The sequence below is a fragment of the Rissa tridactyla genome, chromosome 2 (assembly GCF_028500815.1).
Source record: "Rissa tridactyla isolate bRisTri1 chromosome 2, bRisTri1.patW.cur.20221130, whole genome shotgun sequence".
NCBI lineage: Eukaryota > Metazoa > Chordata > Aves > Charadriiformes > Laridae > Rissa > Rissa tridactyla.
This window is the reverse complement of record NC_071467.1, coordinates 116,886,188-116,913,859: the sequence shown is the minus strand read 5'-3', so window position 1 is coordinate 116,913,859 and position 27,672 is coordinate 116,886,188. Positions and strand designations below refer to the sequence as shown.

The 27,672-nt window shown below is 41.1% G+C and overlaps 1 protein-coding gene across 15 annotated transcripts in view; it reads left to right on the top strand.

Annotated features, from left to right (window-relative positions):
- ARPP21 (cAMP regulated phosphoprotein 21) overlaps nt 1–27,672 on the top strand; it is a 200,057-nt gene that overhangs the window by 104,477 nt on the left and 67,908 nt on the right. For 12 of the 15 annotated variants that reach the window (XM_054190877.1, XM_054190879.1, XM_054190878.1 and 9 more), the window contains 6 exons: nt 445–523; nt 1,844–1,903; nt 2,806–2,946; nt 18,876–18,984; nt 20,856–20,957; nt 27,462–27,499. In XM_054190877.1, the coding sequence (XP_054046852.1) occupies nt 445–523; nt 1,844–1,903; nt 2,806–2,946; nt 18,876–18,984; nt 20,856–20,957; nt 27,462–27,499 (529 nt within the window). The remainder of the gene's footprint in view (nt 1–444; nt 524–1,843; nt 1,904–2,805; nt 2,947–18,875; nt 18,985–20,855; nt 20,958–27,461; nt 27,500–27,672) is intronic. The other 3 variants (XM_054190881.1, XM_054190880.1, XM_054190882.1) reach the window with 2 other exon arrangements.

The window sequence follows — 27,672 nt, the reverse complement described above, 5'->3', positions numbered from 1 at the left end:
AATGCAAATAGTATTCCCACCGGCACGATGCCTCATTTTCCGTGTGTACAGAATTTATTAAGTGATGCAAAGAGACATTGATGAATAAAACCTTTTTTTTTCTTAATTTTTTTTTTTAATTTTATTTAGTATTTTAAAGGAAGAAATTGGCAGGGTTTTGAGGGGCATTGAAGGCTTCCCACAATTTTCAAGTGACCAGCACTTTCTGTCGGTGTTTAGTTTTGGTGCTGGACTCTCAGTAGAATAGTACAGAGGAACCACGAATGTCCACCCGATGCTTCTGAGCGTAGGTCTTTGTTGGCCGAACTCCGAATGAACATTTTCTTTCAGAGCATATGCTTTCAGATTGTTGCTGGAAAATTTATTTTGATTTACAGCGTAGCTTAATCGTAACTGTTCAAATGAAATAAATGAGGGGGGCGTGTGTTTGTTTTTATCTTTCAGATTGCAGTCAAGAGTATACAGACTCAACAGGCATAGATTTGCATGAGTTTCTCATTAACACATTAAAGAATAACCCCAGGTACGTATTTTCTGCATTAGAGATGGCACTCCTGAAATTATAGCTGCCGGTCTCTGAATTCCTGTAACTGTACGCTGTGTTTTATTAGTTCTGGAGACGGTTATGAGGGAAAATGTAAAGGAGGTAGGCTGTTAACTGAGCAAAAAGCTATAAAAAGTCATCGACTTCTACCCACCTGTCCAGTCACCCATTGCTTGATTTAATTTTCAGTGACATCTGGTCTTTGTCCTTACCTTCCTGCAGATAGCTCTACATGATTTTAGCAGTAATATATTATAACTATTGCAGTTGGAGATTTGTATATGAATATAAAGTAGCTTTCTTTTGGCAATGTTGTACACAATTAAAATCCTGTGCGCAGTGCCAAATTCTGCTTTTGATATTGCCAAAGTTTTCATTTGGAGCAGCGAGCTCGTTTTAACATTAAATTTGCCTCCGAGTGCCTAAGGAGGGGTCTGTAACATTTTTATACGTTGTGCTTTTCAACATTCATTTCAATTGAATCCATTAAATAGGTACCGTGTTATTCTGCAATTATAGGACAACTAGGAATGATAGGGTACCTAACAGCTTGCATAATCTTTTGTATAGATGACATAAGGTCCTTGAATTGTTTTATCTGCACAAAATGAGAAAGTTCAAAAGAGCTAAGGAGTGATGGAGTCTGTCAAGCTTACAGAAATGTAGGTGTGGGAATGTGCTGGGGAAATTTTTGAATGTTTTTGGGTGGGGGGAGAGAACATCTCAGACTTTCCAGTTGAAAACAGAGCATTTTGACTGAGAAATGCTGCGGCATTGCCTCCTGGGAGCCATAGTTCAAAGGCATTGTTCTCCATTGTGCTCTCTCTAACTAGGTGAGGTGCGCCCAGTCTTCTCGCCTGCAGATCAATGCCTCGTGGAAGATGTGCCTCAGACAAAATGTTGAAAATTTCCCTGGTATCAGGTCTCCTCATGAAAGAGCGAGCTTAGCTGGAAATCTCATTTTTTGTCAAAAAAAAAAAAAGGGGGTGAAAAGAGACCAAAGCTATCCATAGCAGTCAGAGTCTTTCTGTGCGAGGCGTTGATCACAGCCTGGTGTGGCTGGAAGCCCCTTCCTTGAGCTCAAGGAAGAGCTAAATCTGTCACATATGTCAGCGAAGGTGCAGCAAAGCAGGCTGCAGTCTTCTCCAGATGTGCCAGGGCGCAAAGCATGTTTCATTTTCAGTCGAGATGGCTGATAACACTTGCAAAATTGCCTTACAAACATTGATATATTCGTTTTTTCATCTAAAATGTCTATTGGTAGTTGACGCTACAAATCCTTGCGTTTCTTTTTGACAGGGACAGAATGATACTCTTGAAAATGGAACAGGAAATTATTGATTTTATTAGTGACAACAAGTAAGTCGCGTTCCCCACTTGGTTACTAAATCACGTGTGCGTGTAAGCAATGGGGGCTGCGCGGTGGATACGCTCATATGGACCACAGTGCTCCCGAGCGCTGTTACTGGCACGCTGCAAGATCAGGCTTTTATTTCCCGACACGTGGTGGTACTGCTTAAAATACGGTTAGACGTAAAGGAAAACCTTTGGCTTTTCATTACATTGTAATTTTTCAGTGGCTTCCACTGGCTCTACTCAGTTAGGTCCAAAAATATAAGTAAAGCTTTCAGTGCAGAGGACAATCAAATATGCTACCTCGCGGGTTTCCCTGGATGCTACATTATTCTAATGCCTTGGAAAATAAAACTGACCTTGGGTGGGAGGGATTGTTGCTACCACATGCTCTTTGTAATAAAATGTTTCTGCAGCCTTAAAAAATAGAGGGTCAGAATAGGAGCAGAGGAAATAAATATATTTATTGGTAAGAGAGAAAAAAGGAGTATTTACCAACCTAGATCCTTCCAGCGTCGCCCTGCGTCTGACCTTTGGGAGAAAGGCAGAAAGCTGTTGCCAGTGTCTCAGCAAATCTGCAGGGTGGTTTGCGCAGGGAGCCTAAGCGTGTGTGTGGCGTTGGGGAACAAGTTCTTCCCAATAAACAGAATACTCAGACGATACCACGAAGCATGAGCTTTGTTTGTCCCAATGTAGCGCAGCATGGAAATAAGCTTATTAGAAACTCACAATATAATTCTTTTCTCTTGTGTGCCTTTTTGTAGCAGACATTTATATGCAAATGCACAAAGGAGAAGTTTTCAGTTAGACTTCTGTCCAATGAACTATCAAATGTATTGCTATTTTCATTTAATTATAGCTCAGAGGGAAATGTAATTATCGATGTGTTTTTGTTTTCCTCTTTCCAGTAATCACTATAAAAAGTTCCCTCAGATGTCGTCATATCAGAGGATGTTAGTGCACAGAGTGGCAGCTTACTTTGGAATGGATCACAATGTGGATCAGACTGGAAAATCTGTAATTATCAACAAGACCAGCAATACAAGAATGTAAGTAGCAACACTGTTGTGTTTTTCCTTGTTCCCTTTCACAAAAGCTGGTCTGTACCATGACTGCGTGCCGTATTTTTTATTTTTATATATATTTATTTTTTTAATTATTTTTTTTGGTAGCAAGAGTGAGTGCTGTTTATCGCTTTCTAGGGTGGGAGGGGAGGACAGGGCTAGCACTGTGAGGTTATGTAAGCATATAAAGATACGTAAGGAGAAATCAGCCCAGTTTGTCTCTTGCAAGAAACTTAACACGGTATGTTGGAATGTTGGTTTCCCTGACTCCTTAGTGCCACCACTGTGCTACAGAAATGAGCTTGTTGCTTTACGTGTTATCTGATACCATATGGCTATATTCCTGAATAACCCCAACATATTTGGAAGATTGCCTCTTCCCTTGTTCTGGCTCTCCCTGCTTCAAGAGTCGTTTTCTGACCAACCTGATTATTTAGGATTTAGTTCCCCTGCACCACCTGCCACAATTCGTTCCCTTTTCCTCCTCTTTTCCCCTCCTGGTTTTGCTTTATTTTCTCTTCAAATCTCATCGTTTGACCACAGAGCTTTTGTGGGATATAAATTCCTTCTGATGGTTCAAATGCATCGCAAAGTTCCTGGCAGGTTAAACGTGTGCTGGCGTGCTTTATGCTCTCCTCCATGAACCTGTGTGAAGCTGGCAAAGGCTCGATATAAGTTCCCTGGCTAATTCAGTCATGTGTCCTTGCCTACTCAGCATCACTTGTTCTGCCGAGTGCCACACGTGTATTAACCATCATGGAACCCGTAGCCTTCCTCTCCTTCTTTACCTATAAACCACATAATGAAGAGGAAGTAATTACAACTGGTAATGAAGTTTTCGTGTCTGGTATTGGAACAGGAGAGCCCTATTTGAAAATTGTGTACTTCCTGTATTCAATTAGTAGGAGAAATAAAAACATCTATTTCGTTTACATATGCAGTAGTTAGGTGATTTACTTAGATGCAGTTGCAGAGAGTATTTTTTTTTTTTAATGTTATTAGCTTCTCCTGTAGAAGACTAGAGGGACTACCTAATTTTGTAAGACCAAAATCTGAGCCAAACACATCGATATTTGTTATTTCACTGAGCCCTAAAAATCTTCTGTGTGTGCAGTAAACTTAAGATCATGGACAATTTATTTTAGATCCTTTTCATGGGCTATTCCTGAGATACTCGGACATCTGTAAAACAACACTTAGACATTAATGGTTTTAAAGGTTTGAATAAAGGGTGCACTAACAGTTTGATTTTCGGAAGTGAAGAGAATTACAGTAGCTCAATAAAACTAACACTCAGGCTGCGAAGGCTCAGCGTCGGGGTCTGGTAATACCTGTCCTGTGCAAGGGCTGCGTTTGGGTATGAATAAGAAAAAGTTGAGTACGCAGCAAACCGGTGTTCATTTTTGAGCTGTAAATCAGAAAAAAAAATTAATTTCCTCTTAAAACACAACCAATCATATTTGAATGCTTTTTAGGCATTCCTCACTCTTTACAGCTCTCCCTTTTCCCTTCATGTCTGTGTCACCTCTGTAGTGCACCAAGTGCACCAAGAGATCTTTCCTCACAGCGTTGCCTTCACCTGGTTGACTTGATAATGTGATAATATCACATTAATATCTGATAATCCTTGCTCAGTTGTGTGGCTGTGCATCGCAGAGATGAGTAGCGCTGGAAGCGCTGTTGGAAATGCTTGCACAGCGCTTCTAGAGAGGACACTGAGGTCTTCTTCAAAAATCAAGACTTCATCCGAGCGGTCTGGTGAAGCTGTGGCTTCTTGCGTGGTGGGAATGAGCAAGCAAGGCTGTTTACCAGCATGAACTGGCATCCTTGTGGGTGAGCTCAGCGGGCAGAACGTTGCAGGGGTATAATGGATCAAATGACCCTTTCAGCTGTGGTCTTGCAAGCTGGAGGTGAGGCATGGAGCCAGACAAATTGGTTCTGACATCATTCCTGTGCAGATCTCCCAGAAATAAACACAGGGCTTTTCCCCTCTGTTGGCTGGGAGTTACAGCTGTTTTGTAAGCAGCACACAAACTGCAGATTTCTTTTTTTTTTTTTTTTTTTCCTTCTGCCATGATTTGGTGGTGGGTAACTGGATTGTATGAAGCTTGTGTTGCATCATGATGCTTCCAGTATGTTGTTTACATTATTTTGATACTGCTGTAAAATAAAGCCTTGTAGAAGTAGCTCTTTCTTTTCATAGCTGGAGATGGCAAGTTGTTTTGGTTTTTGGTTTTTTTTATATGTCCCTGGCTCTGACAGAAAACAGATTGTTATTATCCAGCATGAATAAGGGCTGATGAGATTTTATTATCCGCAGCAAATACTGTGTAAGTTCCACATCTGAAAGCATCCAATGTGATTTCATGTGTTCTGCATTTCAGTACTCTCAGAGGAGACAATTTTGTGCGGTTCAGAATCAACACCAAACACCAGGAATGTGTTGACTCTATTAATTACTACTTGGAAAGTATCCAGAATACCGGAGAATCTGGAGAGCAGCTGAAACGCTGTTCAACATGGTTATACCGTGCTGTAAGCCTCAGCCTTGATAGTTTTATGCGAATTTATGGAGAGGCCCCGTAGACAGATATTCTGAAGATCTGCATTTTGACAATAAATCGTCTCTGTATGGCACACGGTTTCCAAAGTACTTTAGCTGCGTACTGTGGAGAGGGAAGAACATTCTCAAGAATTCATAAATTCTGCACTGGCTGTGCCTTCTGTCTGTGTGTACCTGTTCGGGAAGAGCATATGACTGCAGAGTCGCTGTGTGGGCTTGAATAAGCACCGTGTGGCTTACTTCTCTGTGGGGGTTCATGTTGCATCTCTGGTCACACTTGCAGGAGATGACTTGTTCCCTGGCTCCGGGCAGTGAGTTGCATTTATGCGGTTCAGCAGAGACCTGCTGCGCTCGCTGCCCGCAGGTGCTTGGAGGCACAAGTGTCAGGAGGTTAACGGGTTTGAGATGAATGGGCTGGTTGGGAAGAGCTGGTAACAACCGTACCTTAGAGGTGCTGCGGTACCGAGTAGGGTCTGTCAAACAGGGGACTAGGGTATGAATGGAGTGGGTGAAGGCATTTAATTTCTTTAATCAGTTGGCCATCTTAGGTCAACATATATCCACTTCTGTGTACCTATGCCTATAGAAATGACCCATTTTTCGAGGGCTTGGGACTTGAGGAGGTGCTTGTTGAAGAGGTTGCACAGCTGGAGGGAGGGCCTTGGCTTGCCTGGTCAACCATGCTGCTTTACAGAGAAGTGAAGAAGATGGTAAAAATGCGCTAGGTCTTGAATCTCTCCGTGATTGCAGTCCTGGAGCTTTAGTGAACTCTCAGTGAAGTCTCTCTTAAAAATACAGTCAGACCATAAGGACATCTTTGCAGTCTGCAGACTATTTATGATGAAGAGCTTAATCTAAGGTATCTTTTTTTTTTTTAATTTATTTTATTTTATTGGAATGTGAACAAGTCATACTGGTTTTTGAAACTTTTTTATGAAACGAAATTTTAAAACACAGAGAGGTGACTTCAACTACACAAATGGTTGTTAACCTTCATAAAATTAAGTCTTTGTACTCTAGCTCTCATTACAGAATAGTGGATTTTAAAAACAAATACCTTTCTGGAGGATTTTTGAAATTAAGACTAGGTTAAAAAAGAACACATTAAAAAAATAAATGTCATTTTTCATAGTCTCATATCTTGAAGTCCTGCCAAACTAAATTGTCCAAAGTCTAAAAATCTTATTCTCAGCAGTATACATGAGAAAAGTTGATCAGAAAATGAGAGGGGGTTTTTTGATGTTGTTTTGGTTTTTATAGCCAAAAAGTTCAAGTACTACTTAAAATGGGAAGTCTTCTTTGTTCAGTATGAAAGTGCGCTTGTGTCACCATTGTAATTTATATTTGTGTGTCATCTGTGTCTGCCTGTCATCTATCTAAAGATATACTGAAATGTATGGGCAACTTAAGACAGTGAAATATGATACAAACAGAAGTTAGGAATTGAGGCAATATGTTAGACAGGGCATCCCAAATTGGAGCAAAAAAAAAAAAAAAAGGTGTATGTGCCACCTTATATTCCATGTATTCCTCGTAATTCCTATCAAATGACTGGCAGTACTTCAGGGCGTTTTGCAGGCTGTTCATATTATTACACATACCAGTTCAATCAGTTTCATTCATTTGGTTATCTGTAGGTAGGTGGAGAAACGTAGGGGAAGTGTGTTCGGTGTGCTTAGTAAAGGAAAAGGGTTTTCATTTGCTTGAGCTCATCACCCGTGTGACAAGTATGTCTGTACCACAGCCCACACATGCATTCATGTACATTTTTATATAAGCATGAGTGGCAGGGCTCATCAGAGTTGAGAAGGCGGAGTGCTTAGAATATATAATGGTTGTATTTAGACATTTTTGTATATTCTGAGGGTGTAACATACCTATTACAAACTTTATACCAATACTCAAATCTTCAGTCATGACTAATTTTTTTTTCCAAGAGCATCATGAGTTATGATCCTTGTAATATTTGGTTTTCTTCTTACTCTGTTAATATTTAAACATTAATATAATATTGGCCCAGTCAGAAGGTTTTTTGGTGCCTTTGAGATGCATGAAAAACTTTGGGCAATACTAAGATTTTGCGTGTGTTACAGGGGTTCCTTACAATCCAGGGTTGAACTGGATCAGCAGAAGGAGACATAATGTACAGTATGTACTTTGAATAACCTACAAGACCTTTGTAGTTATGACATACAGTCTATGTTATTCTGTCTCCTCTGTGCAAGGGTGGTTTGGATCACAAGCAGAGAAGTTCTCATCAGGTTTCTATTGTGTATACGCTCAGTGATCTTGTTGGAGATAACATCTGTGCTAGCAGAGGTGGGCTGTGCCAATTTCACTATCTTAAGATGAGAATCTGAACTTTGGTACGGGATCCTACGGACGTGTCAATAAAATGGCATCCACTGAACATTGGCAGTTTTGATGAGGAATAGTTTCTAGAATTTATTTTTTTTTTACCCTAGGCAGAAATGTCAAGAAGATTTCCTTGAGATGCCAAATGTTACAGCTTTTTGAGCATGCAGAAAAGTATGCCTTTCCCCTTGGCTGAATAAAGTATTCAGTGTAATGACTTTAATTTCTTTAAGCAGTTGTTTGCTGATGGGAGAGATGGGACATTTTGCACGTGCAATTAGTAACGACACTTTTTTTAGTCAAGTACATGGTAGTAGTTACAACTGTGTACCTGAATGCATATATCTTATTTTTTGTAAAATCTCAATCAAAGCAATTCAATGTTTGCAAGAGAGTTTGAAGCACAGTTTGGTGTCGTCCCCCCCCCCCCCCCCCATTGTAATATGGAATAGTTATCTGGCAAATGGTTTGCTGTATGGTATTGCATCTGCATTTAAGCACCTTATGCTATCCTTGATTATCATATATGTACACAAAGTAAAGATCTCGTGAGAGTAGAATGGCTTTTATGAGCCACATGGTGCAGGAAAACATATGTGAACACCATTATTTCTGCTTTTATTTTTTTTTCCTTGGAGTCTTGCATTACTTTTCTTAAAGGGACTATGGAGTCCACTCCATTTCTCCGTTTCCTATTGTAGTTGCCTCTTTCCCATCTTCACTACAGAATAGTTGCCCCTTGACCACTAAGAAATAAGTGGAAACTGGGGATATCTATACTTTCCCTCTGGCTTACAATTGCTGTTGCCCAATCAGTATACGTGTCATATGTTACAAATGCGTGGAGAAATACAAGGGTGCGTAGTAGATGTATGCAACTAAAATGGAAAAAAAATGTGTAACTGGGAAATAACATTGTAATTGTCTGAGACATGACATTTTGTTCCAGTTTAAGCTGAACTAATACATTATGCAACTAAGGATTTAGTAGGAACATAATAAAGCAATAATGTATAATAATAACTAAGAGCTGATTTAGCTACATAGTAACACATAGCTTTGAAGTAGCAAGTTATTTTGGTTTTCACGGATTTTATTTCTTGAGATTTTCATACAAAAATAATCTGTTTATTTCAATCTGGGATTAAATGAGGAACATGATTAGAAAAAACTTTTGTCAGTGCAATAGTAATCACGTTTAGGATGCCAGAGCCCAGAGCGCCGGCAGTCATTGCTGTGATGGTTTAGGTTTTAGCCTTTGCCTCCTTTCTGGCCTTTCCCGCTGCAGCCCAGAGCCGGGCAGCGCACCCCTGCATGCCTAGCAGGGGAAGGCTTTCACATCTGAGAAGGAATGGAGAACTTCCCGAAAAACGCTTCAGGAAAACATTAAGGGGAGTTAGACCATTCGCTTTGAGGTTCAGGATATGTTTGCCTCCGGCAGTGCCCGAGCTTCCTCATGCACCGCAATGCCTCGGCTTTTTATTACAGGCGAGAGCCTGTATGTGCTCTCACCTCATGTGGAGGAATTTCGGCTCTTTTATCCAGTCACGTGGCGATTGGAGAAGTAATTCGGGGCGTAAGTATGTTAATAAGTGCTAGGCATTTTAGCAATATCTTAATATTATGCTACAGGCAGTTGTTTCGGACATGAGGTTGTCACTGTTCCGCTAAACGCATTATTTGAGGTTGTGAACATTCATCATTTCACTGATTGATGCTCATCTGGAAGAGATTGAGCTTTTTTCCTCACAGTTGTGGCCGTTTGTGGTTTGGGTTTGTAGGTTGTTTTTTTGGGGGGTGGGTGCGGGTGGTTCTTGTTTTTTTTGTTTGTTTGTTTTTAATTTTTCTTTTCTTTATTTTAATGATACTTGAATTAGGACAGCCTTTTTTCTGAGCAGGCATTCTCCCATTTTAGTCACATACCTATTCTGCATGAAAGATACAGAATAAAAAAAACCCCAAAAAACCTGTACACTTGAGGTTGGGCTGTGTATGACCCTTAAATACTGGCTTTGTTCTTACTTCGATCAGTGTAAGGCATATACTGGACCCATGGAAATGACTTACTTTGTAAATGAGATGTTAGGGTTAATGAACCAGTTCTAATAGCTCCAATATTAAATTTTCATCTAATGTAATTTATCAAAACTAAATTGTTTATAATTAAGGTGAACATGTACTTTACAGCTGTTCTATACTCTAATGGGATATTAGTTAAGCATTAATCGGAGGACATCTATGGTATTTCTCTTTTTCTTTTCTTTTCTTTTTTTTTTTTTTTTTTTTTAATTCTTGCAATCACACCACTGAATAGCGTAAGTTTTGATAAACGCAGAAGGTTAATATCAGCTGGTCCACGTGGGGAGGTGGGAGGTTACCCAGGCAGAGGGGGCTATGGAATAACAAGTAGGTAATTTGGTTGAGGGAAGCTCTTCCTTGCATGAGTAATTAACCAATGTCTTTACGTGCTCGTCTGAGCTGTAGCAGGGAAGTGCCTGGTAATCAAGCTGCTGTTCTGGTCATTTATGGTTTCAAATTACTGGAGACAGATCTGGAAATCTGAAATAGTCCCTGTGCTTTCCTTAGAGGTAACTGTATGTCAGTAGTAGGTGAAATAATGTCTTTAAATCTGGGCATTTCAGAAATGAGGTGTTGATAAACATGAGCAAGTGAATTTTAGAGGTGTTCCAAATTATTTTTAGTAATTGCCTTTTACGCTTCTTTGGCCTGCCTCGTGTTTAATGTAGGAAATATGACATGATCACTAGAAATGAAAAAGTATTGTGAATTTTGAGAAATTTGTTGGTTTTGTAAGCAAAGTCAGTTGCTTCTGTTTGCTGTTTCCAAGGTAGCCTCGCAAGGCCGTCTCTGACAGGTTATTAAAAATCGGTGCTCTTCTTCAGGCCAGTGATTTTTCATGGGGTGACCTCTGATCCATGAGTCTTCCTGCTGGAGAGGGGAAAAATGTTCCTGGCCTGAAGTAGAAGTAAGCGCAAGAATTTATTGTGGTGTTAGTTGGTATGCATGGGGCATTTCAAGAGGACTAATCATTTATTCATTACACGGTTGGCTTTTGGGGAGCCATCTTGCCTTCATTGGTAGCGTTCAAATCTTGAGTTTGCTTCATTTTGCTGTCTTTCTTCCTTGTTAATTTTTGAACTTCTACGATAGAAAAACGTAGTTTTAAATAGATCGTAGCAGTTATGCAATGCTGTGATTTTCAGCCACTTACAGAGTATGCCACATCCTTAAAATCAAATATTAATGAATTCTGTAATAAACTATGCTACCACTTACAAGCCTCTACTAGCTGAAAATAAATTGGCGCTGTGCAAAATGTTCATTCTCAATAGACATCCTGAATATAAGAACTAAATCCCAGTGCAGGGGAGTGGGAGCAGGAGAAGCAGGTCCCTTGGGTACAGAAATAACCTTAGTGTGATCACAGGAAGACATTTTGAAGCTCCAAAAATGGCCCCTCTCTGAGACAGGGCTTTGCACTTGAGCAGAAAGAGCTGGTATTTCGGTGTGCCCTTGCCCTGATGACTTATCCCCTGAGTTTAGAGCTAGATTCCTGTGTTCTGGCCCCAAAATACTGGGCCAAATTTTGAAGCCTGTACTTAGGCAGACTCTCAGGGAGTCAAGATGTACTGTGGTTTTGCATTTATAGATTAAACCAGGATGACTTTCTGGAATTAAGCTTTAGGAAAGCTTGTGAGGGTCATGAGTTGTGCTATGATATCTCATCATGAGATCAGGTTCTTTTAAATACCATACGTTCTGAAAGCCTTTAGGATCTGGCTTTCTGCTTGGTCCTCACACAAAATAACTTGGCATGGAAGAGAATTGGTGTACATCGTCTCAGTCCATCCTGCAGCCCTCAGCTTCACCATCCTTTTCATAATGGGAAACGCTACTGAAATCGTGCTGCTGGGGTACTGGGACTGAGCATCTTGAAGGGTGGGCAGGAGTGACAGAGTGAACCTCACTCGCTCTGAACGAAAAGCCCAGGGGGATGTCGTTTCCATGTGCTGGTACTGCCTCTTCCTTTCAGTCCTGCCAGACGTATCTGCAACCCCAGTTAGAGGGGAGAGTGCCTGTCAAAATAACTTGTGACTTTTCACATCCTTGTTGTTTAGTAATAAATACAGAACACGTTTAGAGTCCAGATGCTGTTCTGGCGGGGGGGAAGTTAAAGAATACAGGGTCTTTAACCAGGAAAAATGTAGCATTTGGTATTTGAGGTTTTTTTTTTTTCCCTGTGCTACAGAGAAGGCAGCATCTTGAAGGAGCTGTCTTGTACAGGGTTGATTTTTTTTTATTTTTTTTTTTATGGCTTTCAGTGCGCTTTTATCATCATAACAGGAGCCGTTAGTGACTCATATGGTAAAAGCAGCAATCTGTTAATAAGGCATTTACCTTTAAATGTTTGAAATGCCATCTGAGTGGTTTTAAGTTGTGATAATATAACTGCACTGTACTTTAACAATTATCTGTATTTAAATACTGTCTGACTTTTTGAAACTCTGGGTTAGCATCCATCAGCCCCTAAATACAGGAGGGCTATTTGAAGGCTGTAATTCTGGGCCCTCATTCTTGAAAAATGTTGTTCTGAGAGAATTTAATCAAACAATTTAACCTGTAGGGCTGGAATTCTGCCTTTCGTTGTTAAGTTGGGGCCTCTTGACTATGATGATATTTGCTTCCAAGTTCTGTAAATTCTTGAACTCTCAGAATATATTCCCACGTCTTCATGATCAAAACAGTCATTTGTACTGCAGATAACAGTTTTGACCTGCAAGGTAAAGCAAAGAAACAGTAATGCTTAACGTAGTTTTACTGTGGTGGTAATGCAGAGCCCTAGGAGAGCCTCCAGCAGAAAACCAAAAAAAGCACAGCAGGCAGATGTAGTAGATATTCACAAACTGGCAAAGCAAGAAAGGCCACCATACTGTGTCACAGCGTCCCCTCAAAATGGAGGGCAACGTGATGTTGGACTCAGCAGTTGGTTTAATTAAAGATAAGCGCAAAGAAGAAGAAACACCATTAGACCATCAGAACACCTGTATAAGAGTGTCCTAAATCTTCACAACTCCTCTGAATCCCGCCGGCAGCGGCGCTTCTCCCCTGCTCTCACCATCCCATTGCTGTCCTGATGGCATCCTTGTGGAAGAACGTTTTGTCGGTTATTCGTTTTGTTTGCCATATGATGATTCTGTGGGTCCCCAGGGGTGGTGTTTTTCCTGTTCTTGCCCCGTTGCCCTACCTGCCTTTCACTTTGTGTTGCCGTTCAGAAGAGGAACATTAACATGCTGTCCCGTTATGTACGTTAAGTGAACATTGTATTGCAAATGCAAAATTCAGGTTGGTTATTTTTGTTGTTTTTTTAGACTCTGGCAGAGCACAGCGATCTCCACTTTTGCCCTTGCTTTCCTATATTGCATTCCTACCGACAGCTGCGTGGCTGTTACCTGTGGGGCTTTTGCAGATGATGTACGCTACGGCACTTGCTAGATTTTTAGCAATTTCAGGCGCTGTACTGGCAAAACCATCTTTTCCACACGTGGTGAGGTTGTTGCTCCTTTTGAAAGGCATCTTGCAACAGCCTGTGCGCTGTGGTGCTGTCAGAAACATATGCCTCATAATAAAGATTTATGTGCTGTATGTAAGTGAGCCCTGACAATCCCAGACTCTTTGTGTGCTCTACTTAATACAGTGACTAAGTCTTCAGAACCGTAACGTTCAAAGCCCGTGCTTGTCTCTCTCCATTTGTCCTTTTGGTGTGGTATCTGTGTTTCCTGTTTCTCAGCCAGCTATTTCAGAGCTAATTAACTTATTTTAAATGACTGCAGATTTTTCCCCCCCCAGTATTTAATTTCTTATCTCCCATGCAAATAGAGGCCTATAAAACAGCATTAGTTTTCTCCTAAACATGGCAGACGCAAGGAAATGCCCTGTGACTTCCTTAGTCCATGTATCCTGATAGCTATTACCACTCTGCAATATGTTTTTTAAATCAGTAATTTGATTAAATAGTGAATACCTGGTTAAGGTACTTAGGGCTTGGGGGTTTTTTGTCATTACTACTTACGGTGGTTGACTTGGAATGAAAGGCATGAAATGATCACGTAAGGGGGAATTCTTCTTAAAGAGTCCATGTAAAAAATTACGCCTGAGGGACAAACTCTTTTTTCTGTCATACTGAGATAAATTGAGAGGAACTCTACTGAAGTGAATGGAAGTAGCTCACATTAAAATTGCCATAATGATAGTAGAAAAAAAAATCCTGTAATGGATGTTGCTATCAAAATCTTAACTTTTTTTTTTCCTTTTCTAACACGCAGAAGTGTTTTGCTGCTTATTCCAGCTTTATCATTTCTAAAATATAGGCTTCATTGTAAGGCATGAGTCCAGAAAAGTGTCTTTTGTTGAGCCCTTGCTTAAGTAAGGTATAAGTAACTGTAAAATGAGAATAGTAAATGATAATGACCAACTTGCAAAACAAAATGCAGGCACAAAAAACATCTGAAAGAGGTAATGACAGAGCTTTGTTCTGCTGTAGATTTGTTACTATATATCTGACTTTGTGTTTCACAAAATGATAGCATGATTGAGGTTGGAAGGGATTTCTGGAGGTCACCTTGTCTGATCCCCTGCTCAAGCAGGGCCATGGAGAGTCAATTGCCCAGGACAGTGCCCAGATGGCTTTTGAATATCTCTAAGGATGGAGACTCCACCACTTCCCTGGACAACCTGTGCCAGTGCTCAGTCACCCTTACAGTGAAAATATTCTAGGCGCAGAAGAAAGAAACTTCACCCGTATCTTGACATGACTGTCTACAATGATCTCCCAACACAAAAATGGGGCTGAAAGAGTTGAAATGATATCGCACACATGAGAAGGAGCACAGCCACTAGAAATGGGAAAGCAGTACTGCCCTGAAATTTTGCCTGAATAGGGAAAGGTGACTGAGCTACCAGACGACTTTTAGGAAATACAAAATGATTTCATATGCAATTGCATTTTTGTGAAGTTGCATTTTTAGGGCACAGATGTTTTCCTTCCACCCATACTGTCAAGCAAGAACAGTTTGGATGATCAAAAGGTTATATTTAAAAAAACCAAAACAAACAAACAAGCTTTTTTCTTTTTTTTTTTTTTTTTTTTTTTTTAGCCTGTGTGATTTTCCCGCTCCCTGTGTCTTGACTTCTGTACCTTTAAGGTATAATTGGGTCATACTTTCCGGTTTTCTCAACACAGTCCTCAAACTGCAAAAATCCTATTGACTTAAAAGGGAATTGGTATTTCCTCCTTAAGTGTTTTTGGAGCAGCGGGGCTTGAGGCTCTCAAGTGATCTGCTGATTCCAGTTATGGGGGCTAAGTGAAATAATGAATATCATACCTGTGGGCAGCACTCCTTGTAAGCCTTGCATTTGCATGTCTTTTCTTGGAGGCTGTTGTTAGCATGTAGGTGGGTGTACTGTGTGCCCACCAATGATAGGGTAGGTATTGTATATTGTTTTGTTTGGGTTTCTTTGAAGAAGATCCCTAAATAGTTAAGAGTACTCGAGTTAGCAATAAGCTCTTTAGAAGTACTCAACGCCTCTTCAAAAAGGCTATGTAAATCCCATTTTTACCACTTAAAATTAAACTGAGGTGCGGTTAGGGTTTGGAGGTGTAAATTAGGTAACCAGTGTGGTAATAGTAAATAAGTTCCTGATTTGCCACGGGTTTGTGATAGTAACTGTAAACCATGCTTTGACTTGAGTAAGATCTTAATTTATGCTAGTACTGAAAATAAGGTTGATAAATTCCTTACATGCACGAACACAATTTGCTATGTTATGCAGACTCCACTACTGACAGAATCATGGCTAAAGAAGCTTAGAAGAAAAGTAAATGTGATTGTGATTCATGTAGGACTCACATGAGATGAATTCACTGTATCTGCTGTATTACTGTAATTATATACTCTGTTAGCATATTGATCGTGTACTGCATCTTGCTCAAAATTACATATTTTCTTCCATTTTCAAGCAGTTGTATCACCCGGAAATTCATAAACTAATGCAACGGATCTCCCCAGAATAACCACAGTGGTTCTGCTTTCTTTTAGCAAAGGCATTATACAATTACAGGGGACTTCAAAGCTGTGAACACGGAACTGGCACTGACTTCCATCAGAGGACCAGACCCAAATCTTTGCAGAACCAACCTCTCCTCTACCCAAATGATTAGAGCATTTGGTTCCACTTACCGGTTTTAAGCATAGTTTGCCATCTGTCCTACTAATAATATATTCTTTGCAATAGATGCTAAAAAAGAGAACGTAGTAAACAGTATTGACAAAAAAAATGCCCAAACCCTATACGCAAATATTGCTGGATTGTGATACCATCTTTAAATTAGTCCTTCATTTCCATTTCTCTCAACTGAATGTCCTTTCCTGATTTTGAACACTTGAGCACTTACTGAGGGAGGCCTGTGGGCTGGCGTGCCTGAAGACATTTGTTGCTGTGGTATCCCGTTTCTCACTTGAAAGTCCTCCCTCAAGCTTTGCACCCCCTTACTAACGGAGCTGGTCGTGCGGTTGGCAGCCTCACTGGTAACAGTGACCTGGAGTTGCAGTGACAACTGGCAGGGACGGCTCTTCCCAGGGCGCTCGTAGTACTGTGGGGCTCCCTAATGCTCTGCATGTTCACCCAGGCAAACTTCTTTTTCACGACTGTGGAGATTAATCACCTACTGGGCTTGTAGATTAATTTTATTAACAGGCACATAGCGGATCATTAGTTTAGGCTCATGGCTTGATTTCGTGCTGCTTCTATTCTCTTCTGGCAAGGGGAAACATTTTATAAATAGTAAATGAAGTGAAAATGGGATTAAAAAATGAAAATAATGCTATGAAGTGTGAAAACCATGTTGTTGTTTAAGTAAGTTAGTAGTTGGCTGAGACATTTAACCAAATTGCTTTTTCCATTTTTTTCTCTAATTTTTGATTACATTTTTCCCCCCTCTGCATTTTAAAATCCCAGTTATTTATTATGCTTGATACATAGTTTATTAGATGCTCAGCAGATAGTTTACAACTATACATTTTACACTGATAGTACAATTACAGAAGCTTTGGTGTGTTAGGATGCAAAACCAGAAAAAAGAACGTTCCTCAGCTGGTGCTGTCAAAGCAAGAGTATTTGAGGGAACGAATCTTCCTTTCTGGCTGTGCAGGCACAGCGCTTGTTAATGGGAGCAAAGGCAGAACAGCCCACCTAGCAACCCATTAACGGGGCTTCGTGGCTTCGTAGCCTTTCTGTTTGTGAGGAAACATCACTAATGACCCATGAGGTTAGAAGACTATGCAGAGAGCCGTGCTCCTCTGGACTGTCAAAAAGAAGGCTAGTAGGGCATCCAGAGAGTCTGCTGACTTTCATCTGTCGGGCCTTACATCCGTTAGCGCTAGCACTTACAGCTGATGGACAAAGGTTTCTTGAATTCTCAAAAGCTGTGGAAATCAGGCTGGTATGTCTCGTTGCTTTGTTGCAAAAATGCATATTGCGAGCAGAAGCGCGAGTCCTTCAAATTCATACAGAAAGCGAGGCAGGAGGGCTGCTGTCTCTTAATATTGTATTTCTAACAGTTAATTACAAATGTTTCCTGCACATCTGACAATGAGTTGTAATGGTCTGTAATTATGGCATGAATATGTGCTATATTTTGATTTGAAATCCATTGCTAATTAGTTAAGTGCAAATCTGAACGCTGGAACAAGAAAATGGTGGCTGATTTACGCATCTGGTTTAATTTTCCATTCTGAGATAAGATGAAGCTGAGATTTTTATTTTGGAGGTTACAGTGGACTTTTAAAAACTATTTATGAAGTCACTGACTTCTGTAAATTCTACCTTTAGACTTCTTGACAATTGGTCCATTACTGTCAGCAGAAGCTTCGTGTCTCGTTTAGGTAGGTCCGCTATGTAGGCAGGAGCATCTCCTACCGCTACTGCTGGCAGGAGCTCAGCACACAGCCCAAGGTTTATGTTCCCTGGTGGCAACCTCACAGCGTGACACAGCGTATTACTGCTTTTATAAACCAGCTTGTGCGTTAGCAATGCCTCAGTTGGGTGACAGCAGCGTGTGAATCCCATCTCAGTTCTCCAGGCCACTGGTTGCCCGGTTGACATCAGGGGGGCTTAAAACATCACGGGTTTGGGTTCAGGAGTGGTGCAGGCTGGAGGGTTGTTTATTGACAGCTACAAGGCGTTGGCAGCAACCAGCTCGGTGACATGAGATACTTCTTAAAACTTGCTTTTTGCGCAAGGTGAGAACGTGGAACAGCGTCCTCCCAGCTCTTATGGACCTGAAAATGTTGAGCTTTTAAGCAGTGAGGTTTGGCTTTTAAAACTGAATAAATAGATGTCTGGGTGGGTTTAAATCGGTGAACTGATTGGTACTCTATGATTGTTGCAGAGTGTTTTCCCCACTTCATGGTGATGAGATAATACTTTGTTTAAACAAAACACCATCAGTCCCTCAAATTACTGTTTGGGTTTTTTTTAATTAGGAGTGAGGAAACTCTGGTTTTTAAGATTTCTGTCCATTTTTCCTTACTTTTGAAGGTGGATAGGCTTTGCTAAGCGGCGGTGTTGCCGGAGGTCACAGCTACTGAAAGAAGCAAATTAACATACAGTGTGTTAATTTGTTTTCCCTGTCCTTCAGTCACAGTGAGGAGGGTCTAAATATTTCAGTGACTGAGCCTTTGGATTCCCGCTCCTTGCTACACAACAACAACAACAACAACAAAAGCTATTTATAGCAATAACAGTTAGCAGCGATACAGCAGCCTCAGACAGCTATAGGCAGCGTCTCACCATGACCACAAATGTTAACTGCTTTTGCACTGAATGCCTCTGTGAAAACAAAGAGCACTGAGAAATAAAGATCAAAGCAAAACCCAAAGAAAGCTTTTTTTATTGCTATGTTTTACTTTGCTGGCAGACCAGAGCAAAGGTTTTCTGAACATTTAAAAGATGAAAAAGGTGAAGAATCCCAGAAGCGATTTATCTTGAAGCGAGATAACTCTAGTATTGATAAAGAAGACAATCAGGTTGGTTCTCGGTTCGAGAGTTGCTGAAATTTGTTCTGTTTTTGAAGGTGGGCTGACTGATGTTATTGTTGTTCTTTTGTTGTTGCTCTCCTTCTCCTCTTCCTCCTCCTCCTCCTCCCCTGCCCTCCTGCCCCCTCCCCACCTCCTCTGGCGTACGTACCACCGTGGGTCGCATCCAGCCCCGGCGTGGCCGCTTCAGCCGTGGCAGTGTGTGGGTTTGCATGGGTGGTTTGCTTGGCGCAGGACTTGCTGCATGCCCACGGGGAGGGGGAATGCCGGCGGCTCCGGGCTGCGTGGAAGGCTGTGTCAGTCGCATTTCTCAATGTCTCGCCTAATTATGGCAGTTGTTCCGCTCCCTACAGCTTCCTCCTTCCGTTGTACCCATGCAGAGTTGGATTTCAGCAGGGACTGGTGATACAGTGATGTAGCCCAAAAAGGAGAGAGGAAAAAAAAAAAAATAAAATGCCCCAAACAAACATGATGGTGAGGCCAGGTTGTTTGTTTTTTTTTTTTTAAATTTTTTTTTTTTAAACCACCCTAAATTAAATTTTGACCAAAAATAAATCAATTTCATCTTTTAGTTCCCTCCCTCCTCTTGGTCCCTCACCACCTTTTACTGTCTGTGTAACTTACTTGCTTGTCGTGCATGTACTGTGGCAGACGTTCCCCCTCTGTGTTGCCTGTGCCGTAACACCACCTTACCTTAGGTGAGCCCGATGAGTAGGGGGAGCGCCAGGGAAATGTGTGTGTTTTGTGCTGCCTTTGAAAGCAGGTGTTGTGCTGTTTCAATCCAGTGCAAACTGTGTATGTGGAATATATTAACAAACAACAAACAAACAAAAAAATCAAAATGGGTTCTGACGTGAATTGCTTGTATGACAAAATTCTCACAGGTAAGAAGACAGCGTGTGCTTTCTTTGCTTAGGTTATATTTGTGGAGGGACGTGCCAGTGAGTCTCTCATTGCCACTCTCCTTCATGTTTTCAGTAAGAGACCGATTTTTCCTGTCTCTTTTTCTTTTTTTTTTTTGTTTCTTTTTTTCCCCTTTTTCTTTCACTTGGAATCATCTATAGCAGCCTTGCCAGTTATGCTGCAGTTGGCTTGGAAAGCAAACCCCCAGCATTTTCAGGGTGTGATGAGCATGGGGATCAGCCAAAGGAAGACAGCATGCCCTATCTTACCAGGTGCTGGGGCGCAGGGGAAGAAAGAGCAGTGCTTGAAACCCAATTGCCAGTGAAGCATTTCCTGCTGGCATTCCTCTTCTCCTTGCCTCCCACCCATGGCACAGCCATTTCCCGCACTGTGGTTTACCAAGAGGCACAAATGGCCGTTCTCTTCCCAGCAAAACTGAAGTGGAGGGTTCCTTTATGGTGTGGAAATGGTTAAAACTGTCGTGCCGAATATTTGGGACTTCTCCTCCTCGTACACATAGACTTTGGTGGGTTTCTTCTAGGGTTTGCAGCTTAGCTCTTACCACCTAGCTTCCTTCTTTTCTTCCTCGATTCCGTAGGTGGCGCAGCGCTGCCTGCCCTCCTGCTCCTCGCAGCCGGTAGGAGAGTCAAGAAATCTTAGCAGTCAAGAGCAACAGCACTTAGGCTTGGGGTGAGAACACCCAATTTTGGGATGGCGGGTCTACAAAATCCGTGCAGAAAGCCTCGTTTTGGCCACTCGCTCTATGAACCCGTGTGGAGTATCTACCGGGAAACCCTCCGGGTGCCCAGCCCCGCAGGGCGCTTTGTGTAGGAACAACAGCTATCGTTTTCATGCTTCATTTGTTTAAGTGAACATTTATTATTCTCAGCTGACAGTTACTTAATGGCAGTTTTTAACAGCTCAACTTATATAACCCTCCTGGTTTTCTTTCTGCTCAGCAAAACAGAATTCTTCCATTTAGAGATGACAGACGAAGTAAATCAATTGAAGAGAGAGAAGAGGAGTATCAGAGAGTGAGGGAGAGAATATTTGCACAAGATGTGAGTAGTTGTTTTAATTGCCTCTTTAGTGCCCTACCTTCGCCGGTAGTCAGACAGTCTTGCCCCCCTCCGACATGAACACCGCAGCTGGAACTTGCCCTGTGGAGCTGGAGGCGACAGGGAAGGGCGACTGGCGCAGAGGGTCCAAGAGGAGCTCGAGAGGTGTGGAGGTCGGTTTCTGGAGAAAGAGGTGATGAGAGTTGCAGGCGGAAGGGTAGAGGAGAGATCAGGCCCAGCACGTTGTCTGGGGAGTGCTTATCCCGTGTCTTTGTTCATGTTCGTGTGGTCTAGGTTTCCTTCTTTTTTCCCTTCTCTCTTGCCAACTAAAGAGCAGTGATTTAAATGGACACTCTCAATAATTTCAAATAGCTGCATTATTTCACGTTTGTTTCGAGCTGCATTAAATTTTGTAAGTGTCCTCCTGCAGAGCCTCCTCATAGTTTTGTTTCTTTGGACCGGTGCTGTAGCACTAAGGCACTGCGAACAAAGGAAAGCCGGAGGTTAAACGTGGAGTTGCATGGGTTCTTGGAAATGACTGATTAAGGAACTGTCCTTCTGCCATCAGAAGGAGTCGGTCATGTTGTTGAGGATTTTATTCTGAAAGGAATAAAACGAAATAGGCATTATAATCCCTGCCTTTAACAAAAAATCAGAACTTGGGCAACAAGCTATGTTGCTAGAGGAAAACATTTAAATATGAAACATCTGTGAGCAATACCTCATGTTCCTGAAAAAGGAAGAAAATTGTTATTTGCTATAATACTGTAATGACGGTGTCCTAAAAGGAAAAAAAGAAAAAAAAGTCAATGTCTTATTGTTTTATCTTACATCTTGGTGGGAGCTCTGCCAGTAAGAGGAATATGGGAATAAACCCAATTAAAACTGTTACTGAAAGTCATATTTGGCAGTGTCCTTTTAAATTAAAACTGTTCATATGTTGCAGGGCTAATAGTATAGGTATCCTGTTATTTTGCTCTGGTTTTGGAGTTGAACACATCCAAGTTATTTTTTTGTAGCAGAATACATTGTATAGTTTTAAGGTGTGTGTTGTCTCACTTGTGATTAAGTAATTTTGCTTTTTAGTAAGTACCTTGCCACATCTAAACGTTTTTAGCCTCGCTTTTTCTTTTTTTACTGAGATAATTCCAGTGAAAGCGGAGGCCATTTGGTTTATGTTTTGCTTTTGGCATGTGGGTCTGATGTAAATACTGTCACGGTATATATGGTAGAGTTACCGAGTTGTTCAAGGGCTGCAAAAGCCTCTTTGCAACCTGTTCCCTATGTGAAAGTTGCTGTTTCTGGCTTATTATAGAGGAGCTTGTGCAGAACCAAAAAATCTTTGGGTTTTGAAGCAGACTTCAAATGAGACAAAATGTTGTTTAAAAGTACTATATGGAAAGCTGTTGCCAAAGTAATGCAGTTTCTATCACAGGCAGCGGTTAGAAATGCCAGGCTGGGAAATGGAGGTGGCTGGAAAAGCGTCCTGAAATTTGCTCCACAATGCGCTGCTGTTTTTATCTTTAGATACTTGCGTTTTAAAGACAGGCAAGCAGTGAGCGTTTTAATTGCCCACAGCAGGAGGTTGTTGTGGTCCGTTGGGTTAGGTCTTGCCGCTTGGAGATGCTAAGGGACAGCGTGGTTTATGGCAGGCGTTTTAAATGGATTGGGAGTGAGCATTTTTAGAGATCAGTAATGTTAGATATCTCTCCCTCTCTCTCTCATATCCACTCATTTGCTCTCTCTCCCTGCTATTGCAGGTGTTCGTGAGCATTGTGGTGCAGTGAATTTCCGCAGGCTGTACTAATAATATTAACAGGAACGTATGTCTTAGCTGAGCTTTCTCGAGTGGAGCGCTCCTCACAGATACAAGGTGTCGTTAGGATGATGTCAGTGGTTGTGATGGTGGACAATGTCATTCTTTTCAATTTTAGGAAAGAGAGCAACGGCTTCCTATTACAGGTAGCCACTTCCTGCATGTAAGACTTTATAGTTTTAAAGCCCTCTGCAGTCATTAATTAATCCAATTCTCCCCAGGTTTCTCTGAGGTAGGTACCTAAGCCTTGTCATCTTGCAAATTATAGATGTAGAAAGAGAGACAGGGAGGGATTAATCGTGGTATTTTTATTATCTCTATACTGTTTACACTGCTGTAGTCAAGCCTTTATCAGTGCCTTGCTTATGAACCTTAGCAAATGGATTATAGATTCTTCACTTCTAATTAGAGTATGCATGAAGAAAGCTTGCATGAGAGGTCTCCAAAGGGCAGTCATGAAGGTCAAGAGTACTGCCGTAACTTGTGGCATCCAGCACCCCTTCTCTAAACAACTTTGAGGTACCCAGAACTCTTTGGATAACAGATCAGCCCAAGAGTCAGAACTGTGAACAAAATTTAGGAGGAAAAGGCAGTCTGATGACAGGGGCAAAAAATCCTGTGCATGTTTCAAGTGCTGTGGAAGATGTCTTAACCTGGACCTCACGTACCAGCCAACAGAAAGATTGCTTGTCCTTCCTTTTATTTTGCCGCACTTTAGTGTGCCACATATCTTCATTTCCAAGTGGGAAGGTTTTAAAAAAAAAAAAAAAAAAAGTTCATGAATAATGCCATCATTACGATAGTCCTTATGATGATTAGTCTGATATTAGTCAGTTTAAATTATACTTTCTGGCAAGTTTTCCTATCTGCTGTGGTGGCTATCATAAATTTTGACAAGGGGAGCTGGAGGTTTTAATGACTCCAGTCGTGTACAGTCATAGCAAGTGGCAGGGATTGAGAAGCACGTTAATGTGATATCTTAATAAAAGGATTGATGAAGAAATAAATAATGAATAAATGTGATTGTTCCAGCTCACTGAAATAAGAACTTAAACTTTTAAGGCTGCTAACAGTAAAACAGTGCTGCTTGAGCACTGTTATGCTCAAAGCTATTTTCAAGGTTATTTTTTAATTGCAAAGCCTACAACCTTCCTTTTTAAAAACATGGGTTTTTTTGAACCTTAGTTTTGCAACAATTTGTGAATTTTTCAACCAAGTGCACTGGAGCAGAGGATCTGGAATATCTGGGTCTTGCAAAGAAGCTGTTTCTTGTCTGAACTGCTTTAGTTGCTTTTAGCAGGTTGAAAAGGAATTGTCCAAGAAAGACAAAGAACAATCTAAAAGAATAACAGAAAAAAAAAAAAGTGTATGCTGTTCTTCCCCGTGCATTAATTCAAACTGTGGATTTAACTGAGAATCCCAAATGTGTGCGTAAATGGTACACTACGTTTGGCTTTTAAGCATGCAGAAAATTGATTCTAAAGACTAGCAATCAAATTACGTGGGGGAAATTTCATTCTTCAAGGTTAACGCAATGTATAACCTCATGAGCCAAAATCACATAAGGACCATCTATTGTTCATAAGTGTATTCTCTAGTAATCATTGTGTATTCACCAAAAAATGTAGATGCTTTATTACTTACACAAATGCTAGAATTGCCCGTGATACACATGGAACTTATTAAAGGAAATACACCATGATTTTTATTTTCTGTCGTTAATTGTAACGGCTATTTTTTGACTTAATATATTCTGAAGAGCCAGATCCTTTAGATAACATAAATCATGATTCTTCTATTTAAGAAACCACTGAGGATCTTTAACACTCTGAATGAAGAGAGTCATGAAATAAATATTTGAAAGACTGGCTTCAGCCTGTCCTATCCTTCCATTAGGATGAGATTAGGAAGACTAGGGTTTAAATTTAATAAAAACAAACCAAAGGCACGCCTCGTGTTGGCTACCGTAAACCCATAGGTACTAAAACTTCCCTACTGCTGTACAGAGCCTTTGTTTGTGGCTGCAGATCAAGCAATAAGCATTAGTTGGAAGCCTGAGATCTATCATGTCTTGTTTAACTGATGTGAAAATGATTACCTGATGGTATCCACTGCAGGATATTGCTGCATGTTAATAGTTATCTATGTTGGCTGATGTAATTAAAAACAAGAGCAGCAGCCCATAGCATACCTAGTGCACTGGCAGAGCTGATGAACGTTTTCCAGTTGAGACTTTAAAAGGCTCTGTGAAATTGGAAGAGTGATATACTCGTTTTGTAAACGTCAGTTGGTCATACAGAGCACCCTAATGGAAATCTTGCATGCAGAGGTCTCTGAGGAGGCAAATTTGTAGGTAATCATCTTACATAACTTTTTTCATTTTGTAGGTTTGTTGTCACTGTCTTTGAGTACACAGGAGCCAAGTGTTTTACGAATGTTTTTGACAACAGCTGTGCTGTGACTGAAGCTTTCCTGGTGCTTTAAATTGAGCATTATTGATGCCATAGATCAGGAAAGTGAGTCCTCACCTTGTAGTAGCTGAATTACTATCCAGAGCTGCTTAGCCATCTGATTTTTAACAGTAAGAACAGCATAATAAAAAGCTGTCTGTCTTCTCTGCCTCTCAGCCTCACACCTGTACTGAAAAAATAATTCCCAGGGATTGTGTGGCCCTGTGCCAGCATCATCAACCGGGAAGACAAATGGACTCTTACAGACTCTGTCTTTGAGTTTATAATGCAGTTGATAGCGGTTCCCGTCAAGACACTGAAAAGGGAGCAGACCTCTCCACTTGTTTGATAAAATATAAATCCCAGATATTTATTCTGCTTTATGCCCCGGTCTCTTTAAAAACTTGAAAAAACAAAATTAAAAAGAAATTCCAAATAGGTGCGTGCCCCTTTGCTTCTGTAACTTTGTGGGGGATGCAGACCAGTACTCTGGTCTGAGCAAAGGTTTTTACTTGCTTGTTCTGGAAGAGTAGCTATAACGCTGCTTTGGAAATGTGGCTGCAGTGAAGTCAATGTACAGATGCCTATCCTGAACCTCAAACTGAAGATACAGCCCCACGGTTGAGGTTGTACAGGCCCACGGGGTGACTGCACTGTGCTCATAGGTAGTTAGATTATGCTGAAGCCTGCACAGCCGCATTTGTTAATGAAACCTTGTGAGTAAGGTACATAAAATGACAGAAGAGGCAGTGTCGTAGCTGTACAAAGGATCCCAGTGGTTTTAGGAGGAACAGTTTGTGTCCCTTTGGTCTTGGCCCGGGGTGAAACCCTAGGTCTGCTGTGGCTGGTGGGAATTTGGTCCCTGGCATCGGAGAACTTTCTCCTGATGTCCTGAGGCTTTGTGCTAAGGAGAGATGCCTTTGCCACCGATGCAGCCCAGAGCCTTGCATGTTTAACTGGAGTGCAGGGTGGGAGCTCACCTGGGAAGCCCACAGAGCTGTCAGGTGTTCCCTGATGCGGGTGCTGGGTGGGCAAATTACAGCTTTAACGAGAAAGCACATGGCCCTCTCAGGGCTAAATTCCTTCCCTCTGTAAACTGATGGGATGGCGATGGCTGTGGTGCTAAGGGGAGAGTTTGCCCAGGCATCTGCTGGAGCACTGGGAATGCGCAGGGTGTTGCTTCTGGTGTTGTCCAGGGCTCTTTGAGTAGGTCATTAGCTCACCCTTTTCAAAACAGAAACATCCCAAATCCATGCATATCCCATACCATTAAAATCTGACAGGGCTAATGATGGCATTGCGTTATTCTTTGAGCTGAGTCCTGTTGTTGCAGAAGTGATGGGCCTGATCTCTGGTGCCCTCCTCACTTTGCCTGCCTTTTGTTTAAACTCAGTGCAAGTACTGACTGTCCTTTCTTCTGTACCTCATGGAGATATAGTCCAATGACAGCTACGAGGCACTTTGTGTAGTGAACATGAAATAGGAGGGAAATGAAAAAATCAAAGAGGAAGAATTATTCATGGGAAATTGAGCACAGCTTCATTTCTCTGCATAAAAAATTAAGCAATGCTGAAAGAATTATACAGTTGCCCATAGGATTTATTTCTTCTGAGCCCTTCACCTTTCTTGGGATCTAAGTCCTCCAGCAGAGAACCTTTTTGCAATAGACGATTATTGTTGTTAATATTATTATTAAGATGATTATCATCACTATATCTCAATGTGGGTATGACTGTTTCCTCTCCAACTGTAAAATGTGAAATCACACAGTATTTCTAAGTACTGCAGTATCTTCCCTCCCTTTGAAGAACTTTGTCAGTTCTGCATGCTTTCCTCCTGTTTGTCCTTCCTACCTGCAGCTCTGTGCTCTTCTGCAATCTTATTTTGAGGTGGTAGGGCAGACCAGTGGAACCTTATATTACGTAGGAAAAACGTTTTTCCCCTTCAGATTGCCAGTATTTTGCACATACCGCCGCCTTCTGATTTCAGGACTGAGAAGTTTCAGTTTGTTTCCAAACTGAGACCCCTTGTTGGCAATGTGTTATAATGCATGGAATTTATTTTACTGGCCTGACCTTATTCTTGACCTTTTTTCCCCTCTTGTCTTCTGCAAATGCAAATGATGCATGAATTGAAACCCCCTTAAGCCTGAACAGGGGAGATAATTTTAAAATCGAGGAAGGAATTGGAACAGCAGAGCATATCTAGAACGTCTGATACAATGCCTTTTTTATTTTTCAGTCAGTTTGCTCCCAGGAAAACCTTTTTGTGGAAAACAGGTAAAAAATAGCTTTTTTTTTGTGTTAAACTTAGCTGTTTCTCTTACTATTTTGTCTATCATAGTTCTGTAGTTGTTTATCCTAATGCAAAGACTGTTGAGCAAATTTGTAATCCATATTATCCGCAGTGTTTTTGTGCTTTAAGGTGTGGGGGGGGAAGAGATTGCCTTGCA